The sequence below is a fragment of the Siphateles boraxobius genome, unplaced genomic scaffold (genome assembly GCF_051911475.1).
Source record: "Siphateles boraxobius isolate OS27281-9 unplaced genomic scaffold, OSU_SipBor_1 55, whole genome shotgun sequence".
NCBI classification, from domain to species: Eukaryota; Metazoa; Chordata; class Actinopteri; order Cypriniformes; family Leuciscidae; genus Siphateles; species Siphateles boraxobius.
In genome coordinates this window covers 7,734,295-7,749,896 of record NW_027509181.1, presented here as the reverse complement: position 1 = coordinate 7,749,896, position 15,602 = coordinate 7,734,295, and the positions used below count along the sequence as shown (strand labels likewise).

At 37.3% G+C, this 15,602-nt stretch overlaps 1 protein-coding gene across 8 annotated transcripts in view; it reads left to right on the top strand.

The window, feature by feature from the left end:
• Positions 1 to 1,204: 1,204 nt before the first annotated feature.
• Positions 1,205 to 15,602, top strand: part of sun1a (Sad1 and UNC84 domain containing 1a) — a 32,051-nt gene continuing 17,653 nt past the window's right edge. For 2 of the 8 annotated variants that reach the window (XM_077206112.1, XM_077206110.1), the window contains exons 1-6: positions 8,724 to 8,780; positions 11,326 to 11,502; positions 12,691 to 12,887; positions 12,999 to 13,025; positions 13,437 to 13,664; positions 13,963 to 14,067. In XM_077206112.1, the coding sequence (XP_077062227.1) occupies positions 8,731 to 8,780; positions 11,326 to 11,502; positions 12,691 to 12,887; positions 12,999 to 13,025; positions 13,437 to 13,664; positions 13,963 to 14,067 (784 nt within the window). In that variant the 5' untranslated portion in view covers positions 8,724 to 8,730. Of the gene's footprint in view, positions 1,359 to 1,698; positions 1,769 to 8,505; positions 8,568 to 8,723; positions 8,889 to 11,325; positions 11,503 to 12,690; positions 12,888 to 12,998; positions 13,026 to 13,436; positions 13,665 to 13,962; positions 14,068 to 15,602 lie in introns of those variants that run through there. The other 6 variants (XM_077206117.1, XM_077206113.1, XM_077206114.1 and 3 more) reach the window with 5 other exon arrangements.

Sequence of the window (15,602 nt, the reverse complement as noted above, 5' to 3'; positions counted from 1 at the left end):
TCGTTCAAACGGCTGAATTGTTCAGCAATTAGGGAGTTGTTTAATGGGTCATTGAATCTTTGACTCAACCGATTCATTCGAAGCGCTGAATCATTCAGTAATGCGGTTATGTTTTCCGGTGAGATGCGCTGTGATCTTTGTTTTGAACTATTTTCGCTGCTCAAATAGAACAAAAACAGCCAATAGTGTGTCTAAAATGTAAGTGACTTGATATTAATTAATTGTTTATTGAACTGTCATATGAAATCAGTGTCACATTTTCAATTGTGATGGTATTCAGCACTCGTGGTCGTATTATGTTGCTTAACTGTATCATGTCATATGTTATAAATGTAAAAACTCTGCATGAATTTTTTAACCGCTGTATGTTAGTTTCTTTGTGTGAACTGTGCTCATTGTTTCCATTTCTCATGAGGCGCGAGCCTCAACAGCACAACCTCGTTACCGTCAGTCAGCGGCTGTTTGCGGATTGGTTGGCAGTCCGAATGTGGCTAGATATTTTTTTAACGATAATAATTACAATATTTGTACATTTAAAATGTATTTTAATTTGTAAGTAAACAACAATAGTCCAAGTTTAGAAAAACATTTTTATTAAGACTTTAAAAAATAATTCTGCATCTATTTTTAGGTGTGCCAGCTGCCACTGTGGGTTGCACCGGCACACCCTGGCACACCCGTGGCTACGCCCAGTTAAGAGCAAAATAAAAAGTATACATTTTTGTATATTACACGATTACAAATTGATCTGTACAAGATTTGATCCGAACCGATAGCCATAATCAAATCAGATTTTTTTTGAACAACTGACCCAGGTGCATTAGATCAGGTTTCTCTTAATTTTGATATTTATTTAATTTGTAATTAAAAAACTTAACAAAAAATAATAATTAACAGTACAAGCCCCCCTTAAGGGAAATTCTGGGGGGAAAGATACAAGTGGGTGTTAATATCTCATTATAAAACATGCTACAATTATGACTATACAAAGTACAGTAAAATGAAAATAAATTCCATAAATCAAGAATAATAGATATGTCATAATATAGGCTATAGAAATAAAGGTGTTGTATAAATACAACTGTATATTAAATATACAAATAAATTAAAAAGTAAAACAAGGTAATAATGCTTGGCGGATATGACGTCATTTCTCAAGGTCAAGTGCGTGATGTAATATTTAAATAGCCACCTGAGGCGTGATTAGAGAAACGAACGACCTAACAGTTAGCGCCGCGACATCATACTGTGATGTGAAGCGAACACGATCTAACGCTCAAACGTTCAATGCTAAACTACAGTTCAGGGCTTATAGATTCGCCGTTTGATCTGAGAGAAAAGTAACGACGCTCGAGCAGGTAAGTTACTTTAAGTTCTGTTGGTTGAATATTTAACTTACCCAAAACTAGTCACATGACTTACTACTACCCTTTTCCGTTAAAGGAAAGTATTCATTTTCTTCATGGCGTTTGGGTACGTTTATTCTGCGGTTTATTTAATCATCAGTGTGTGAAATGCTGTGTTTTATTTAGTGTTGGATGATATATTATTGTTTGTCGTGTGTAGATATCAGTGTTTGTATTTCGCGGCGGTAGACCGATGCTCTTCTCATTGGTTCGCTCAGTCGCTTTCTCTTGATGATGCGATATTTGAGCTGCTGGAGGGCAGGCGGCCACATATAAATAATAATGGTGTAACGGTGAAACTGGTGCCGTTTCGTCTGTTGAAGGCTGGGATTTTGAGGTTGGAGGGCACAAGACCCGTCCGAGTAAGTCTCCTGTTTCTCCATAGATGAAACGAAGACGCTGCATTTGTATGAGACCGCGTATTATCATGAAACCTGCTTGGGTAATAATACAACACACTGCTGGGCGATTGACTGCACAGTTGCTTAAAATATTTAGCGTTATTTTATATATATTTTTATATATATATTTGTATAGTTTAAATGTATCCACACTGCATTGTGTGAAACACATTATGCTTATTGAAATTTCATGAGAGATTGTGTCTCTCGTTGTACACACACCCTCCTTTCGTCCACAAGCTAAGACTTACACTTGTGTTGGAGTTGTTTTTTTTTTTTGAGAGATGTGGTGTTTTTATAATATAAATTGTAAATGACTTGTCTTGAATTCTTTTGAAAATCAGACAGTCACTCATTTATAGGTTAGACCTGTCCGTCGTTGCTCGTCTTTTTTGTCTCTTTGTCTAAATACTTCACTATTATTAATAGATGCTAATAATACTAAGATATTAATAATACAATTAACATTGTATTTCTGCTGTAATTAGTTGGACCAAGTCTATCTGTACTTGATTTAGATAATTATAATAAAACAACATCGGCCTGTATTCTGTTTGTATTTTGAATGCATTAGTACATTGTTTGATGCATGAGAGTCCAAGATTTACTGTTTTCTTGGTGTAATGTATGTCCTTCCAAAAAGGGTCTAACGCACATGGACCGAAACAAACACTGTTTTAAAGTTAAGTGACGGTAGTCTTTTCTGCTTATTAATAATCATTATTGTAATGTGTGTTATATGATCCATGATCTACAGTCACTGTAAATCCTCAAACGGTCGAAACATGCGAAAAACGTTTGATATCTGAATGGACACACTTTGTTTTGTTGTTGTTTTAAAGGTAATAATGCAAAGGATTTAAAGGATGAGTTTGTCCATTTTTAACCAGCTTTGTATTGTTACAATGTCTGTAGTCAATGAACAGTGATCACTGCGTTTCTCCATGTTACCTGCATGCAGATGTTTATTTTCAGCAAATGTCGGCTGGATATACAGTTGGATTGTTGTTGTTTTTTAGACAGACAGACAGACAGACAGACAGACAGACAGTATAGTGATGAGTAGTAATTTATTATATGTAATAATGGTTATGCAATAATATTCTTAAAATTAAATGCTTGTAATTCGATTGTATTACATTTTTAAAATACTCCTAATCAGACTAGTTACTTTTTTTTATTGATTACATGATTATATTCACAAAATGGCTGTCGATTATTCATAATTCAATGATTCTCCATAATTCCAGGGTTCCTGCGGATCCTTAAAGTCTAAATTCGATTTTTAAAACATAAGGCTATAAGTCTTAAAGTCTTATTTTTACTTATGAAAGGTCTTAAATTTTAGATGACACTTTGACTTAGACCTCTAAATGCTTTCCAAATTAAAACACTAATTAGCGTACATATTTTTTATTCTATCTTTGTGGATTTGCTTGTTCACGTGACTATTCTCATCACATTCGTGTTCATAACCTCATAGTATGCTTCCCAGAGAGTATATGGTATTCCTCGCCGCTTATGCTGTACGGATGGACAGGTCGGAGTGCTCACTCCGGAGGAGGGGAACTAGCACAAGCGGTGAGGAATAGCATCTACTCTGGCAAGCATACTATGTGGTTAACTTAAGTCATGGGACTTCTACTTGTGTGCTGATCATGTGACTCTAGTAGGTGTATATTTGCCAAGTTACTTGTCTACAACTGAAGATTGTGTTCGGATGAAGTATCTTACTTTTTTTTTTATCTAGTCCAGTGACTTTTAATAAATAATTTGTTTTAAAATCTTATTACCTGGATGTTTTAGATGACATTAATCTACATAGACTATTGTGAGTCAAAGTCATGGCGCCACCAACTGGCTGCACGTAGGGATGGGACGGTATGAAAATTTCATATCACGATTATAGTGACCGAAATTATCGTGATTATCTATCACGGTTTTGTTAAAACAAGATGAAAGTGTTAAAAAAGAACTGATGCTCACACTGAAAACATTTCAACAAGTTTTATATTTGAGAATCAACAAACAACAAATAAAACAAGCAGCTCTATGCACTTTTTAAAGCAAGATTCTATTCTGTGGCGTTTCCTTCCTCATAATGACCGTCGTCAATAGCAACGCATTATAACTCGGCGCACATCCATGTATCACAACGGACGCGCGCTCTCATTTCATTCAAATACAACTTGTCATCTTGCGTCTCCGTTTTTGATTGTATTGAAAATGTAATCAGAGTTGATTTATTGTTTACAGAATTTGGTAATATTGTTGTGATCATCTTGTCTGGATGAGTTTTGTATGCTGTACAAAATGGATTTAACAGGTAAGAATAGAGACATTAATCTCTATTCAATATGTCCCCGTAATTATGTGGTAAAAAAAAATCAGTGTAATAAGTGTACAATGAATATACATTATTATCTCTTAAATGTCACTCTTAATAGTCTTTTTTGAACTTGTTTGTTCGTCTTTGGCTCAAAGCCACTTATTGCTGTGAACTTTTCTTCGCGGAAGCTTCAAGTTTATTTCAAGTGAGTGAGATAAAATATTTCAACTCAAAACATTTTGTGCCAAATTATTTCCCAGACGTAGTTTTAGTATTGAGATCAAAGTTAACTTGCCTTGCGTTCGCTACAACAGTGGGTGATGGTCACACAGGACGACTCGGCAGATTTGAAGTGTTTACCCCTATCACGGCAAATTTTTTTGTGCATGTTCTGCAGACAGTGACCATCCTCAATTAAGTTTTCCTCAGAACCTTTGTAAAAGACTAAATAGGACCACACCTCAGATTTGGTCCTTTTAAAAGGCTGAAAAATCTCCCGAACACGGTCACTGCCTTCCGCCATTCCTTCCCAAATAAAAACCCTAACATTGCACGCTGCGTCAGACTGTTGCTGGCTGGACAGGATTTATAGTGGCTAATTAAAATCACGAAAATCAAACACGGTTTTAATGATAATTGAATTTTAAATGATATTACTAACCGTCAGCACATTTTATCGTGGTTTATAGTGAAACCGGTAATCGTCCCATCCCTAGCTGCACGATGTGTCACTTTCAAAGTGCTTTGAAATTGACCTCTTATTTTTACCTGGTTTGCTTCAAATTTCATCAGAATAATGTCAAGACAGGGCAGGTGTACACCTGTGAAAGGATTCTTAATACCTTCAATGCTGTTGCCATGGCAATGTGTCAAACTTTAATGTTCTTTTTAGTTGTTTTGAGACTCTTAGCATGCTTCAAATTGCATGAAACTTGACGCACACATCAGAGTTGTCAGCCAGTAGCAGAGTATGTGAGTGGAGTGGCAACAATTTAAATATTCCCTCCGCACTCCAAATGTTTAATAATCACTCCGGTCCAGCTCCGCTCCGGGTTCACCATTTACCGCTCTCCGCTCCACTCCTCGCTCACTGATATCATAAACAGCGCTCCGTTTTCGCTCTGCAAGGAAGTCGCGAATTAAGTATAAGTATGATTTGAAATCTTGCAAAAGTTCTGCTTATAATATGCATATTTACTTTTTGGATTTAATAAGCAATACTAGGAGAATACTTTCAGTGTGGTTTATGGGATGCTGTGCAAACTTTTACTATGACATGCTAAGCTTATTACATGGTTATCAGCATTAAGTTAAATATCCATTTTTTTGCAGTGCACATTTTGTTTGGAAAGAAGAAATTAACTACGTTTTCATCAGTTATTATCTACGGGTTGCTACATTTTTTTTACAGATTTCTAATCATTTGAAATCAAATGCAGACCTCACTGTAAGATTACATTACAAACACACACACTGACACACTGCTTCCTCAAGGTTGGATTTGGCCAGGCTCTAACTATAAACAGGAGAGTCCTCTCAAAACATCAAGATAATGCGTCCTTACTCTTAAGGATAGTATAGGACACTTTAGTCTAACTGGAAAGTAAGGCTTTAACAAAGAAATGGTCCCTTAAACTATAGACTTCAATGATCCCTGTGACCATAGATGTAAGGGTATCCTAAAAAAAAGTGACACTTATATGTAGATTTATTTATAATATTCAAAACACTGTAAATATATTCATAATCTGTAAATCTGAAAATGTCTATTCTGAATAAACCCAACTGTGATATATTTATATTTTTATTCTTATAATTTGTAGTATTATGTTTCTTGTTGTATTTGTAATTTTTATGTCCACTGGAAGCCTCAGTACCAAAACAAATTCCTTGTGTGTGCAAGCACACTTGGCAATAAAGCTCTTTCTGATTCGGATTCGGAAAGTATGTATTGACACATGTTGAAGACCTTTCTCAAACAAAACATCGTTCCATATTTCATTTCTGGAAGCCGGGCTAAATGAGCAAGCACTGTTACTGCATTCGTATCAAATAAAGACATTAGAGAATACATGAAAATAACATTTCAGTGATCACACTGGTAACTTGTATAACAAAGTAAAATCTCACAAGCCTAGAGAAGTCATTCAACTCATGTGATTTTTAGAAGGAAAAATATTGATTAAAGGGGTGGTTGATTGCGATTTCACTTTTTTCATTTTAAATAGTGTGTAATGTGCTGTTGGTGCAAGAACAGTATCTGCAAAGTTGCTCCACTGAAAGTTCAACTAAGCAGAGATATCCTCTTTTAAAAGTCAGGAAGTTTAATGCCTACAAAAACGACTCGAATGGGACTACAACGAGATAATCCCGGGTTTTATACGTAACTAACCCATAATCAACCCTCCCTCCGGAATATTCAAAAAAGGGGGCATGGCCATATTTCTGCGGCTTTGTCGAAGAGGAAGAGTTATAGTGGAGAGCAGTAGCCATGCCGTCAAAAGTGTTATTTGCACCCAGCTGTCAGGTCTTCTGTGTTCCGGCTTCCTACGGACGCTGTAGTTCGTCAACAATGGCTACAATTTATGTTTGTGTTCCAGAAAATTACAATCGTAATCTAGCTCTCTGTGCTGCGCATTTTACGGAATACAGCTTCCAGAATCTCCACAAATTCAATCCCGGATTCAACAACAAACTGTTACTAAAGCATGAAGCAGTTCCAACTTTAAAACCAGAGGCAGCAGTTGTTGGGCCACAACCTGTAAGTAAGACTTAATCATTTTAAATGTATTTGCATAATGTTTTCCTTTTTATCAAGGACGTAAACAAATGCCAGCGCTGGCTTAGCCACTTAGTTATGCTATTTCGTGTGTCTATGACAAACACGTACACACATTTTGGACCTGAATTTGTAAATCTGTACTAATTTTGTAAATGTATTTTCCATGTATACTTTATGACGTAATTTTTCGATTTGATCAAGAACGTAAACCAATGCCAACACTGTTTGTTTATAGTAGCCAGTTAGTTCGATGCTATTTTGTGTGTATAAGACAAACGTGTATAAAGTTAAAAAAATTAAATGTAATCGCAACAGCAAAACTTCAGCTGCTGTTATCAGATGTGTTCACGTTCTGTTGGGATTTTAACACTGTTGCCACATGTACACCTAAATAAAACGATACACAGAGTAAACTAAGTTTTGTGAATAGATAAACGGTTGTTCATTATATCGATAAAACAATAACTTTAAAAAACGGTATTACTCAGTCATTTATTCAGATATATTAAATATTTAATCAGGAGAAAACCGTATCTCAAAAGCTAACAAGCAGCTGTAGCATTTTCAAGTAACAGCGTATCGAAATTATTATATAATAATAGTAGAATAGAATAATAATAATACAAAAATGTACCATTCAGAAACGTTTTGTAAGAGCCGTGTTTGGGGAGGTTCTGCTTGACTCTCTTCATTGCCGCTTTCAGGGTCTGATTCTGGCTCAAACTGATACGGGAGTATTGACACCATTATTTACATTTGACCGGAGCACATGCAACTTTTGCCAGTAAAGGTAATGGGCGTGAAGTTTCCGGACAACGTGCGCTACGCAGTTTAGCCAATTTGCAACACACCGGCCCAACTAACCAATCTGAGCCCATTGCCTGTTTCTGAGGCAGTGGTTTCATAGAATCAGGAAGTCAACCGGTCGTTCAAATGACAGAGGAGAAAGCGGCTTACAATAAAGGTGAAATTTATGAAGAATAAAGCTTTAAAAAAAAACGTTATATTGCACCCCATAAACTCAATCATGCAAAGAAAAAGAGCGGTAAACCACCCCTTTAATACCTTGATTATGATCACTCATTACATGTACATTGAAGCTGCAGTGAATACCAAAATCCATCCCCTTCAATTTAATTATTTTCCTTCTAATTAATAGCTTGTTTAAGTAATATCTTAACTTAAGACTTTACAGCTAAAATTTAAGTCAGACACTTTGTCATAGAATGCAAAACAGTGATTGGTTTATTTAATTTTTTTAAAGCATTCTTCCCAATGATTCAAAATTGTCAATCATTCTGGCAATTTTACAAATTCAACAGAATTCACAACAATAGTCTAAACATTCAGAAAACCAGCATTGACATAAATAAGGCATGAAAGCACAACTAGCCAGTGAATAACAGATCTGTTAACTAACCTGAAATGCACTCACACTGACCCTGGATCAGCAGAACATCATCATTGCTCAGTCCTGCATGTTACTGCGCGGTGTAAACCGTAATGTGTCTCGGCTGATCACATGATTGGATCACCAGAGATTAATAGCAGGTGTAAACTGAGTCTGACTCTGGATTTCCTCCTTTTTTAGCAGTTGTACAGATGCAATGCATCCCACGTTCAAAGTACAGCAATGCACCTTTAAAATGGTTAGATGACGTCAGAGATCCTAGGGAGGGACAGGGAATGTTTAGTGGCTCACATGTCACGTATACAGGAGATAAACACAAGAAGTAGAGCAAGCCTTTTTAATTCGCTTGATCCCTCCAGAGCTCCTTGCGCCTGTGAGTGCGTACAGATTTTTTCCATGGGATGACCAGTGACGACTCGTGGGATCTGGAGAGCTGGGGCTGGACCATACTGTGTGTTCTTTTTTCTTTTATCTGTTTGAATATTGATTGTTTAAGCATTAGCTAGAATCCTAGTGCTGTTTTTTTTACAGCTAATTTAAGGCTGGAACTTTAGCAGTGGTAAGCTGAAGTTAATTCTACATTGTCAGGTTACTGTTTAGCATGTTTTCCTCAGCAGCTGCTGTCTGAATGGCCTTTGACATACTGTCAGACCTCAAGCAAGCAGAACTGCTCCAAAGTTCACAGACTTGAATGCTGGGATTGTTCCTAGAGAGATGACAGTTGCTTCTGCTCATGAACCATTGGCACTGTCTGATTGGAAACATTGAGCTTAGAATTGACTGCGCACAGCTAGTGGAAAATGACCAGACCATTGTCTTTTTATTTTTAGTGTATTTCTTTGATTTCTTGTAAAGTGCGTAGTTTACAGGTTTGGAGTTCTTTTCCTCTGTGTTCAGCTTTTTTGTGGTGTTTAGCTGTTCTGTTCTACCCAATCAGAATAGAAGTTTTAACCCTATGGAGTCTAAGGGGGTTTCTGGGCCCTGAAGATCATGTTGACATGCTTATTTCTAACATTTTCATGACTAAAGTCTGATTAGACTGTGTTAAGCATAAACTCTATGCAAATATATTTCACATAATATTGTAACATTCTTCACTCTTGAAATTAACCATAGACCGATTCTTGATAAATATATTAAATGCGATCACAAACTCAGTTTTCTTTCAAGGATTGTTGCACTTGAGTGGTCAAATGTCAACCAAAAAAAAATATTTCCCCACAAGGACAAATCCATCTCATACACATCGCTCTGTGCTTTGACACAAGGACAGAGACCATCTCTTGTCTAATATCTTTGTTTTCTCCTGATGTTAAGCAACTACTTGTAAAAACTCTGAAGAGCAAATATCTTCCACAGGTGCAAGACATTTAGGATATGTTCGATGTTGCACTGCCGGTAAAGTGAAACTAATGCGTTTTACAAATTAACTTGACGGGCCTTACCAAGTCTAATAACAAGCAAAAACTGTTAAATAGAATTTAAGTAAAAAAAGCAATCTGGCTTACAGCGTTTTTTTACTTTGCCAGAGTAAAGGATCCACATGGTAATTAAAAGTGAAGTGAAAGAAAGACATGTTTATATTCCCCCTGCGAAAATGGGTGAGGTGTGAGTGAAGATTTGGCAAAAGAAACGAGATTCTATGTCCCGTGGAATAAATCATGGAATATTGTTACTTATTCTTTCATGGAATATTGTTACTTACACATACTTGTGGACAATTATGTGACCAGATCACGAAACAGAATCCAAAGCCAACAAATGGCTGAAATTCTCATGTACTTCTCTTATTTGGCAGGAATTTAGGCTAAATGTTTCCATGGTTGCGATTTGATTTAATTGGAACCTATATTTCTTTTGTAAACAGCTTTGTGTTTCACTTTATGCTTCACTGTCGTAATATTCATGTTTTGGTGTAACTCCGCGGTGGGGCAGTTGGCGCATCCCCACGCATGTGCATGCAGAGAAAGAAAATGTGATTTCCATAGATGATAAAAGATAATTTGGATGGAAAGCACAAAGAGTTGAGCATTTTTATCATTTAGCCATATGTTTGCTTAGTCAGAGAATTTATGATTCTTTTGCTGTCATAGGTGATATGCAAGTGTAATGCAGGTGACAGACCTGGAACTATTTCATAGCTGTGTGTTGACTAAAATAATTGCACACCTTAGAACAGGGCTATTCAATTAGCTTCATTCGAGGGCCGGATTATTAAATCGAAAAGTTGAGGTGGGCCGATGGGTTTATCTTATTTATTGAAACATAACAGTATCAATAAGTAAGCTAAAGTAAACAAAATTATTGTATTTACTTGGAAATGTTGTACCCAACAGTATGCCGATTTATCAGACCATAATAAATAACTTATTTACAGCTATGTACAAATATATGAATTATACAAGATCATATCTATTGGTAAGAATTATTTTATTGATAATATAGGCTTATATAGAAACAGCTTCAGATGATTCTGTGACAGAACGGTCCGAACTAATCTGAATAGTTTCAGACCGTTATGCAAGCGCGTTTGGCCAATTCATGGAAAGGAAATAATCGAACCAAAGAATGATTAATTCACGAATGATTGATATCGCTGGTTCAGTTGACAGAAATAGGGGACACAAACAATAACTGCTGAAATATTTGGACTGAAAACGTTTCTCAGGTCAGTCGGAGTGCTCATGGTACACACACAGTGCGTATAGCCGTACAGCTGCAGGCGCCACTGCGGCCACGCGCATATCTAACCAAATTTAGCTGCACCGCCAGGAAAAGAAGAGGAGGTTGGGGTGCCCTCGGGCCATATGGAGATGATTGACGGGCCGCCAATTGAATAGCCCGGCCTTAGAACATTTGTCCACCATTCATAATCAAGCATTCAACGTATATCAGTATATACTGTAATGCATACCAGATTTCATTGTATAACTGCTAGTCTGTTCTGTAGTAGCTGATGTTTATTAGTCTAGTACTTTCTTTTTTCTCTTTCTCAGTTCCAGCTACTCTTCTTCAGTGCTAGACTTTGAGAGCGAGCTGAGGATTGGGCCCGTCTACGAGTCACCCAGGATGTCCAGACGCAGTCTCCGTCTGCACACCACCACAAGTCAATATGGAGACGACAGTTTGCTTGACTCGGCACTCCACCACAGCACCGCCTACAGCCGCGATAAGTGAGTACAGTTTGCACATGAAAATAACCAGTGGATTAAGCAAGAGGATGTAACTTTTAATGTTGACATAAAAGTTTAGAGGAAAAGACATCAGTGATCAACTAAAATTGGAGAAGATGCAGAGAAAAGCTACAATTTAATTTACATGAAATCTCATTTGAGCTTGAATGGACATACAAAATTAAGTCAAAATGCCTGTCTTTGCGAGTACCCTCATAAACCGAGTCAGTTATGTGTTGTAAACAATTGTGAAAGAAAATGCATATCATTCTATTGGATCTGTGCAACAAAAAATAATCACTTTTGTGGCTTTAACAATGATAAATTGTATTATTTAACTTGCATATGATTCATACAGTGAAGTCTATGTTGTCAGATGCACTACCCTACAAAATCACCTCAATCATCCTAGGATGTTTGATTCTTTACAAAAAGAGCTATTCATCTGGTGAAATTATCTTGTTTTTCTGCGATATAAAAACATCGCAATGTCAGTTTTTTCCAATATCATGCAGCACTACTAGGCAATGTATGCATCATACTCTTGCCAATTTTGTAAGTTGATACTGAGGAAAAACTCAGCATCATACGCTAAGCGACTGATTGAGTGTCACAAACTAAATGTCTCCAATCCGCACACAACAATCTCAAGTGACTCATTGCTAGGAGATGCATGACCGATGAAAATAAACATGTACGCCATGTACAGGAGCTGAATGGAGTTGTTGTTGTATTGAGTCATGAAAAAACAAGCCAAGTGCATTTTGGTGCGTACAGATTGGTCTGTACAGATTGCAACAAGAAAGGTGTGCGTGATAGACTTTGATACGCGTTCTAAAATTGGCTCAAAATATCAAACATATTTGGTATTCCCTCATTGGATGAAATCATAGTCTGAAGCTTAAAACAAATCTCCGTCTGTGCCCATCATACGCTACAAATTAGGCAGACTTTTATTTTGACCGTGCTTAGAGCACAGCAGAATTCTGAGTGACTGAAGTATTATAGCGTTTAGATGGTGTAATATATATCGCACATTAGCTTTACATCAACCATCAAAAAATCCATATCGATTCATAAATATAAAGACATTTTTCGGTTCTGTGAGCATATGAAAATTTTACACTTTTATTTCAAGCTCCCGTTTATCAATTTTTGCTTGTCTAATTCTGTCTCTTTCTATTGTAGGACTCTGAGCAGACGAGCTTATCACTCTGTTTCAGGGTCAACACAGATTGTTCAAACACCAAGGTCTACCTCAACGTCAATCCTCCAAGCCCATTACAGCACCATCAACAGCTGTGCGCCCAGTGATGCCTCTCTGCTGTCCTCTCTGCTAGATGAGTCCTCTATACAGGAACGCACTGTAGTTGACAGCTTCTGGGGTCAGTGCCAGCAGACCTTCGTGATCACCCCAATGTTATACTCTGAGTTTAAATGAACTGAGATTGATGGACAGCTGAAGCATTGATTTGTGAATTTATTCTTTATATTAGGTTTGGACGACGACCGTGACATCAAGGGTAAGTGTGTGTGCTCCAGCTGAACAGCTGGATGGATGGATAGAAAAATAGAGGTGGGGTGGATGGAAAAATAGAGGGATGGATTGTAGATTAACAGAAAGATGGGTGGTGAATGGAAAGATGGAGGGGTGGATGGTGAATTAAAAGAGATGGATGGAAAGAGGATTGGATGGTAGAGGAATGGGTAGTAGATGTATAGAGCGAAGGGATGGTAGATGGAAAGAAAGGGGGATGGATGGAAAGAGAAGGATGGGTGGAGGGAGGGATAAAAGGATGAAGGGATAGATCTTGGAATTATAGTTCGTTCATCAATATAGCTTTTTTTTTTTTTTCTTCAAAAAGAAGTGTTTAATGTTGTGTTTTTATCTTGTGGTTGGTTTTGGTTGAACTCGTTTTGGATTTTTATTTCAGACCAAACTATCATTGCACACCACAGCACAGTGGAGGCCAAAACACAGACTTCTACAGCACAGAACGGCTACATCTGCAAAGACTGCCCCATCACCTCTCCCTCCAAGAACAACAGTTTCCTTCATAATGCTCCTGCGCATCAGGCGTCGTTGACGGAGACACCCAGCACAGCTTCCTTTCCAAACACTACATTGTACTGCAGGGACAATAATCGCAGACACAAGCCAGGTGAGTGTTTGAAAATCCACTATAAAGTAGTCTTTTACACAATTGCAGTGTAAGAGTTTTTCTGTCCCCCATTTTTTTTTTGGTCATTTCAAGCACTTTACATTGTGGAGATGCAGTATTCATGTTTTCCTAATGTAGTGCAAACTCAACTGTCTTTGTCACGTCCATGTCGTCAGGTTTTTCCTGGTGTCTGGAAACGCGCCTCACGAGTCTGTCCGTTCTGTGGATGCTTCCTTGATAAGATGTCTCTTATAAGTAATATTGAAGGAAACGAGCAGGCTTGACTTTGTGTCTGCAGGGGTACTGAGGATGATGTCTGACATGTGCCTTCATAGCAGCAGGAGAATTGTTGCATTTGTGGTGTACATATGCACACTGCTGATGCAGATGGCTCTACTCAAAGGTATCAGCCTTTTAGTCTGGTGTTCACCTCTGGAGTTTGTGGTGTTTCTCACTGGATGGTTTATGCTTGTTTGGGAATCTTTCACCTGCTACATGTTTTCACTGTCAGGACATAAAACTAACTGAATACTTGAAGGTGCACCATTCCAAATTTCCCCCCCTAAAAATTTTCTTATGATCCACTCTAAGAGTTTTTTTTTGATTTGCCTGGGGTGTTTTTGGACTACCAGTGGGCGTGTTGCCCCAGCCAATAACGATGCGGTTGAGGACGTGACTTTATCGTCTGTTTCTGAAGCTCAGAATCTCAGTTTAGTTCTTCTGTCTCAACAAAAAAACAATTTGCTAATGTTGCTATTTCCTTACTGACTGCTATCTGTAACTTGACTGATTATTTAACATTGTAATTACATTTTTTATGACGACCCGTAAGTGTTTATTAGCGAGCTAGACTGAAGGTGGCTAAACTTGCTCACAAATTGCAAAATCTTTGCATAGTGCGCCTTTAATGTTTTTATGTTTTTCACTAGGTTCTCCACTTTAATAGGGACATTTTGCACCTCTGTAGATATCAACAGGATAGGAAACTCTTGTCTAATCTCACGGTTTCTCTTTCAGGGCCAAGTAGATACTCTGAATCATTATAAAGACCACTTCCTAGCATGCAGTGTGTACAAACATCTTAGGCCAGAAACATTTAATGCAAGTACATTTAATTTTTTAGCAAAAATTAATTTAAAAAACCTGATATCGTTTTTACCATAATTTTTTTTTCCTTGCCATGAAAATAGCCATAGAAGCTGACATGGCATTGAAAAACAAACAAACAAAACTCAAGGGGACGATAGTTACCTTCAAATGTCTGAGATGAAATGCAGAGAGTTCCTCAGGGGCTCAAATGTAAAAAAGGATAACTGTATATGTACTAGGGCTGGGTATTGACAAATTTCACAATTTGATTTTGATTCACAGGCTTGCAATTCGATTTCGATTCAATATTGATTGTTTTGGAAATCAGGTACAATACATGGCAAACAAGGAAAACAAATCTCTTAACTAATGCTGTAAACTATGGAGTCAGTTCATTAGCCTACTGTAATATTGAAGGTGAAAATTAACTGATTTGTAGCTATACAAACACTAAAATTACACTTATTTATTTTTATAATAAGTAATATGAATTATAAACATTTTAATGGTGGCTGTCATGATTTATTGAAACATGCATTAAAGGTGCCATGTGTAAGAATTGAGGTAAAAAATATCCAAAAAATGAGCTACACGCATCAAAAGAATGAGAAGAAATAAGGGCGATGATGTCATTAAAAAAATGACAAGTTATAGTGCTGCAGAGATATCAACCTGAATTAGCATTCTAAATTACTAGCCACGGCCCGACAGGTGTCATAATACCAGTTTCGGCCGTTGGAGGGGGTATGCGGGCAACATAACCACCAGCCAAACTGCAATACACGAATAACTCGCACTGCCTGTGGGCGTACTTGAACCTAATGTGTTTGATAGTTAGCTCTACCCACA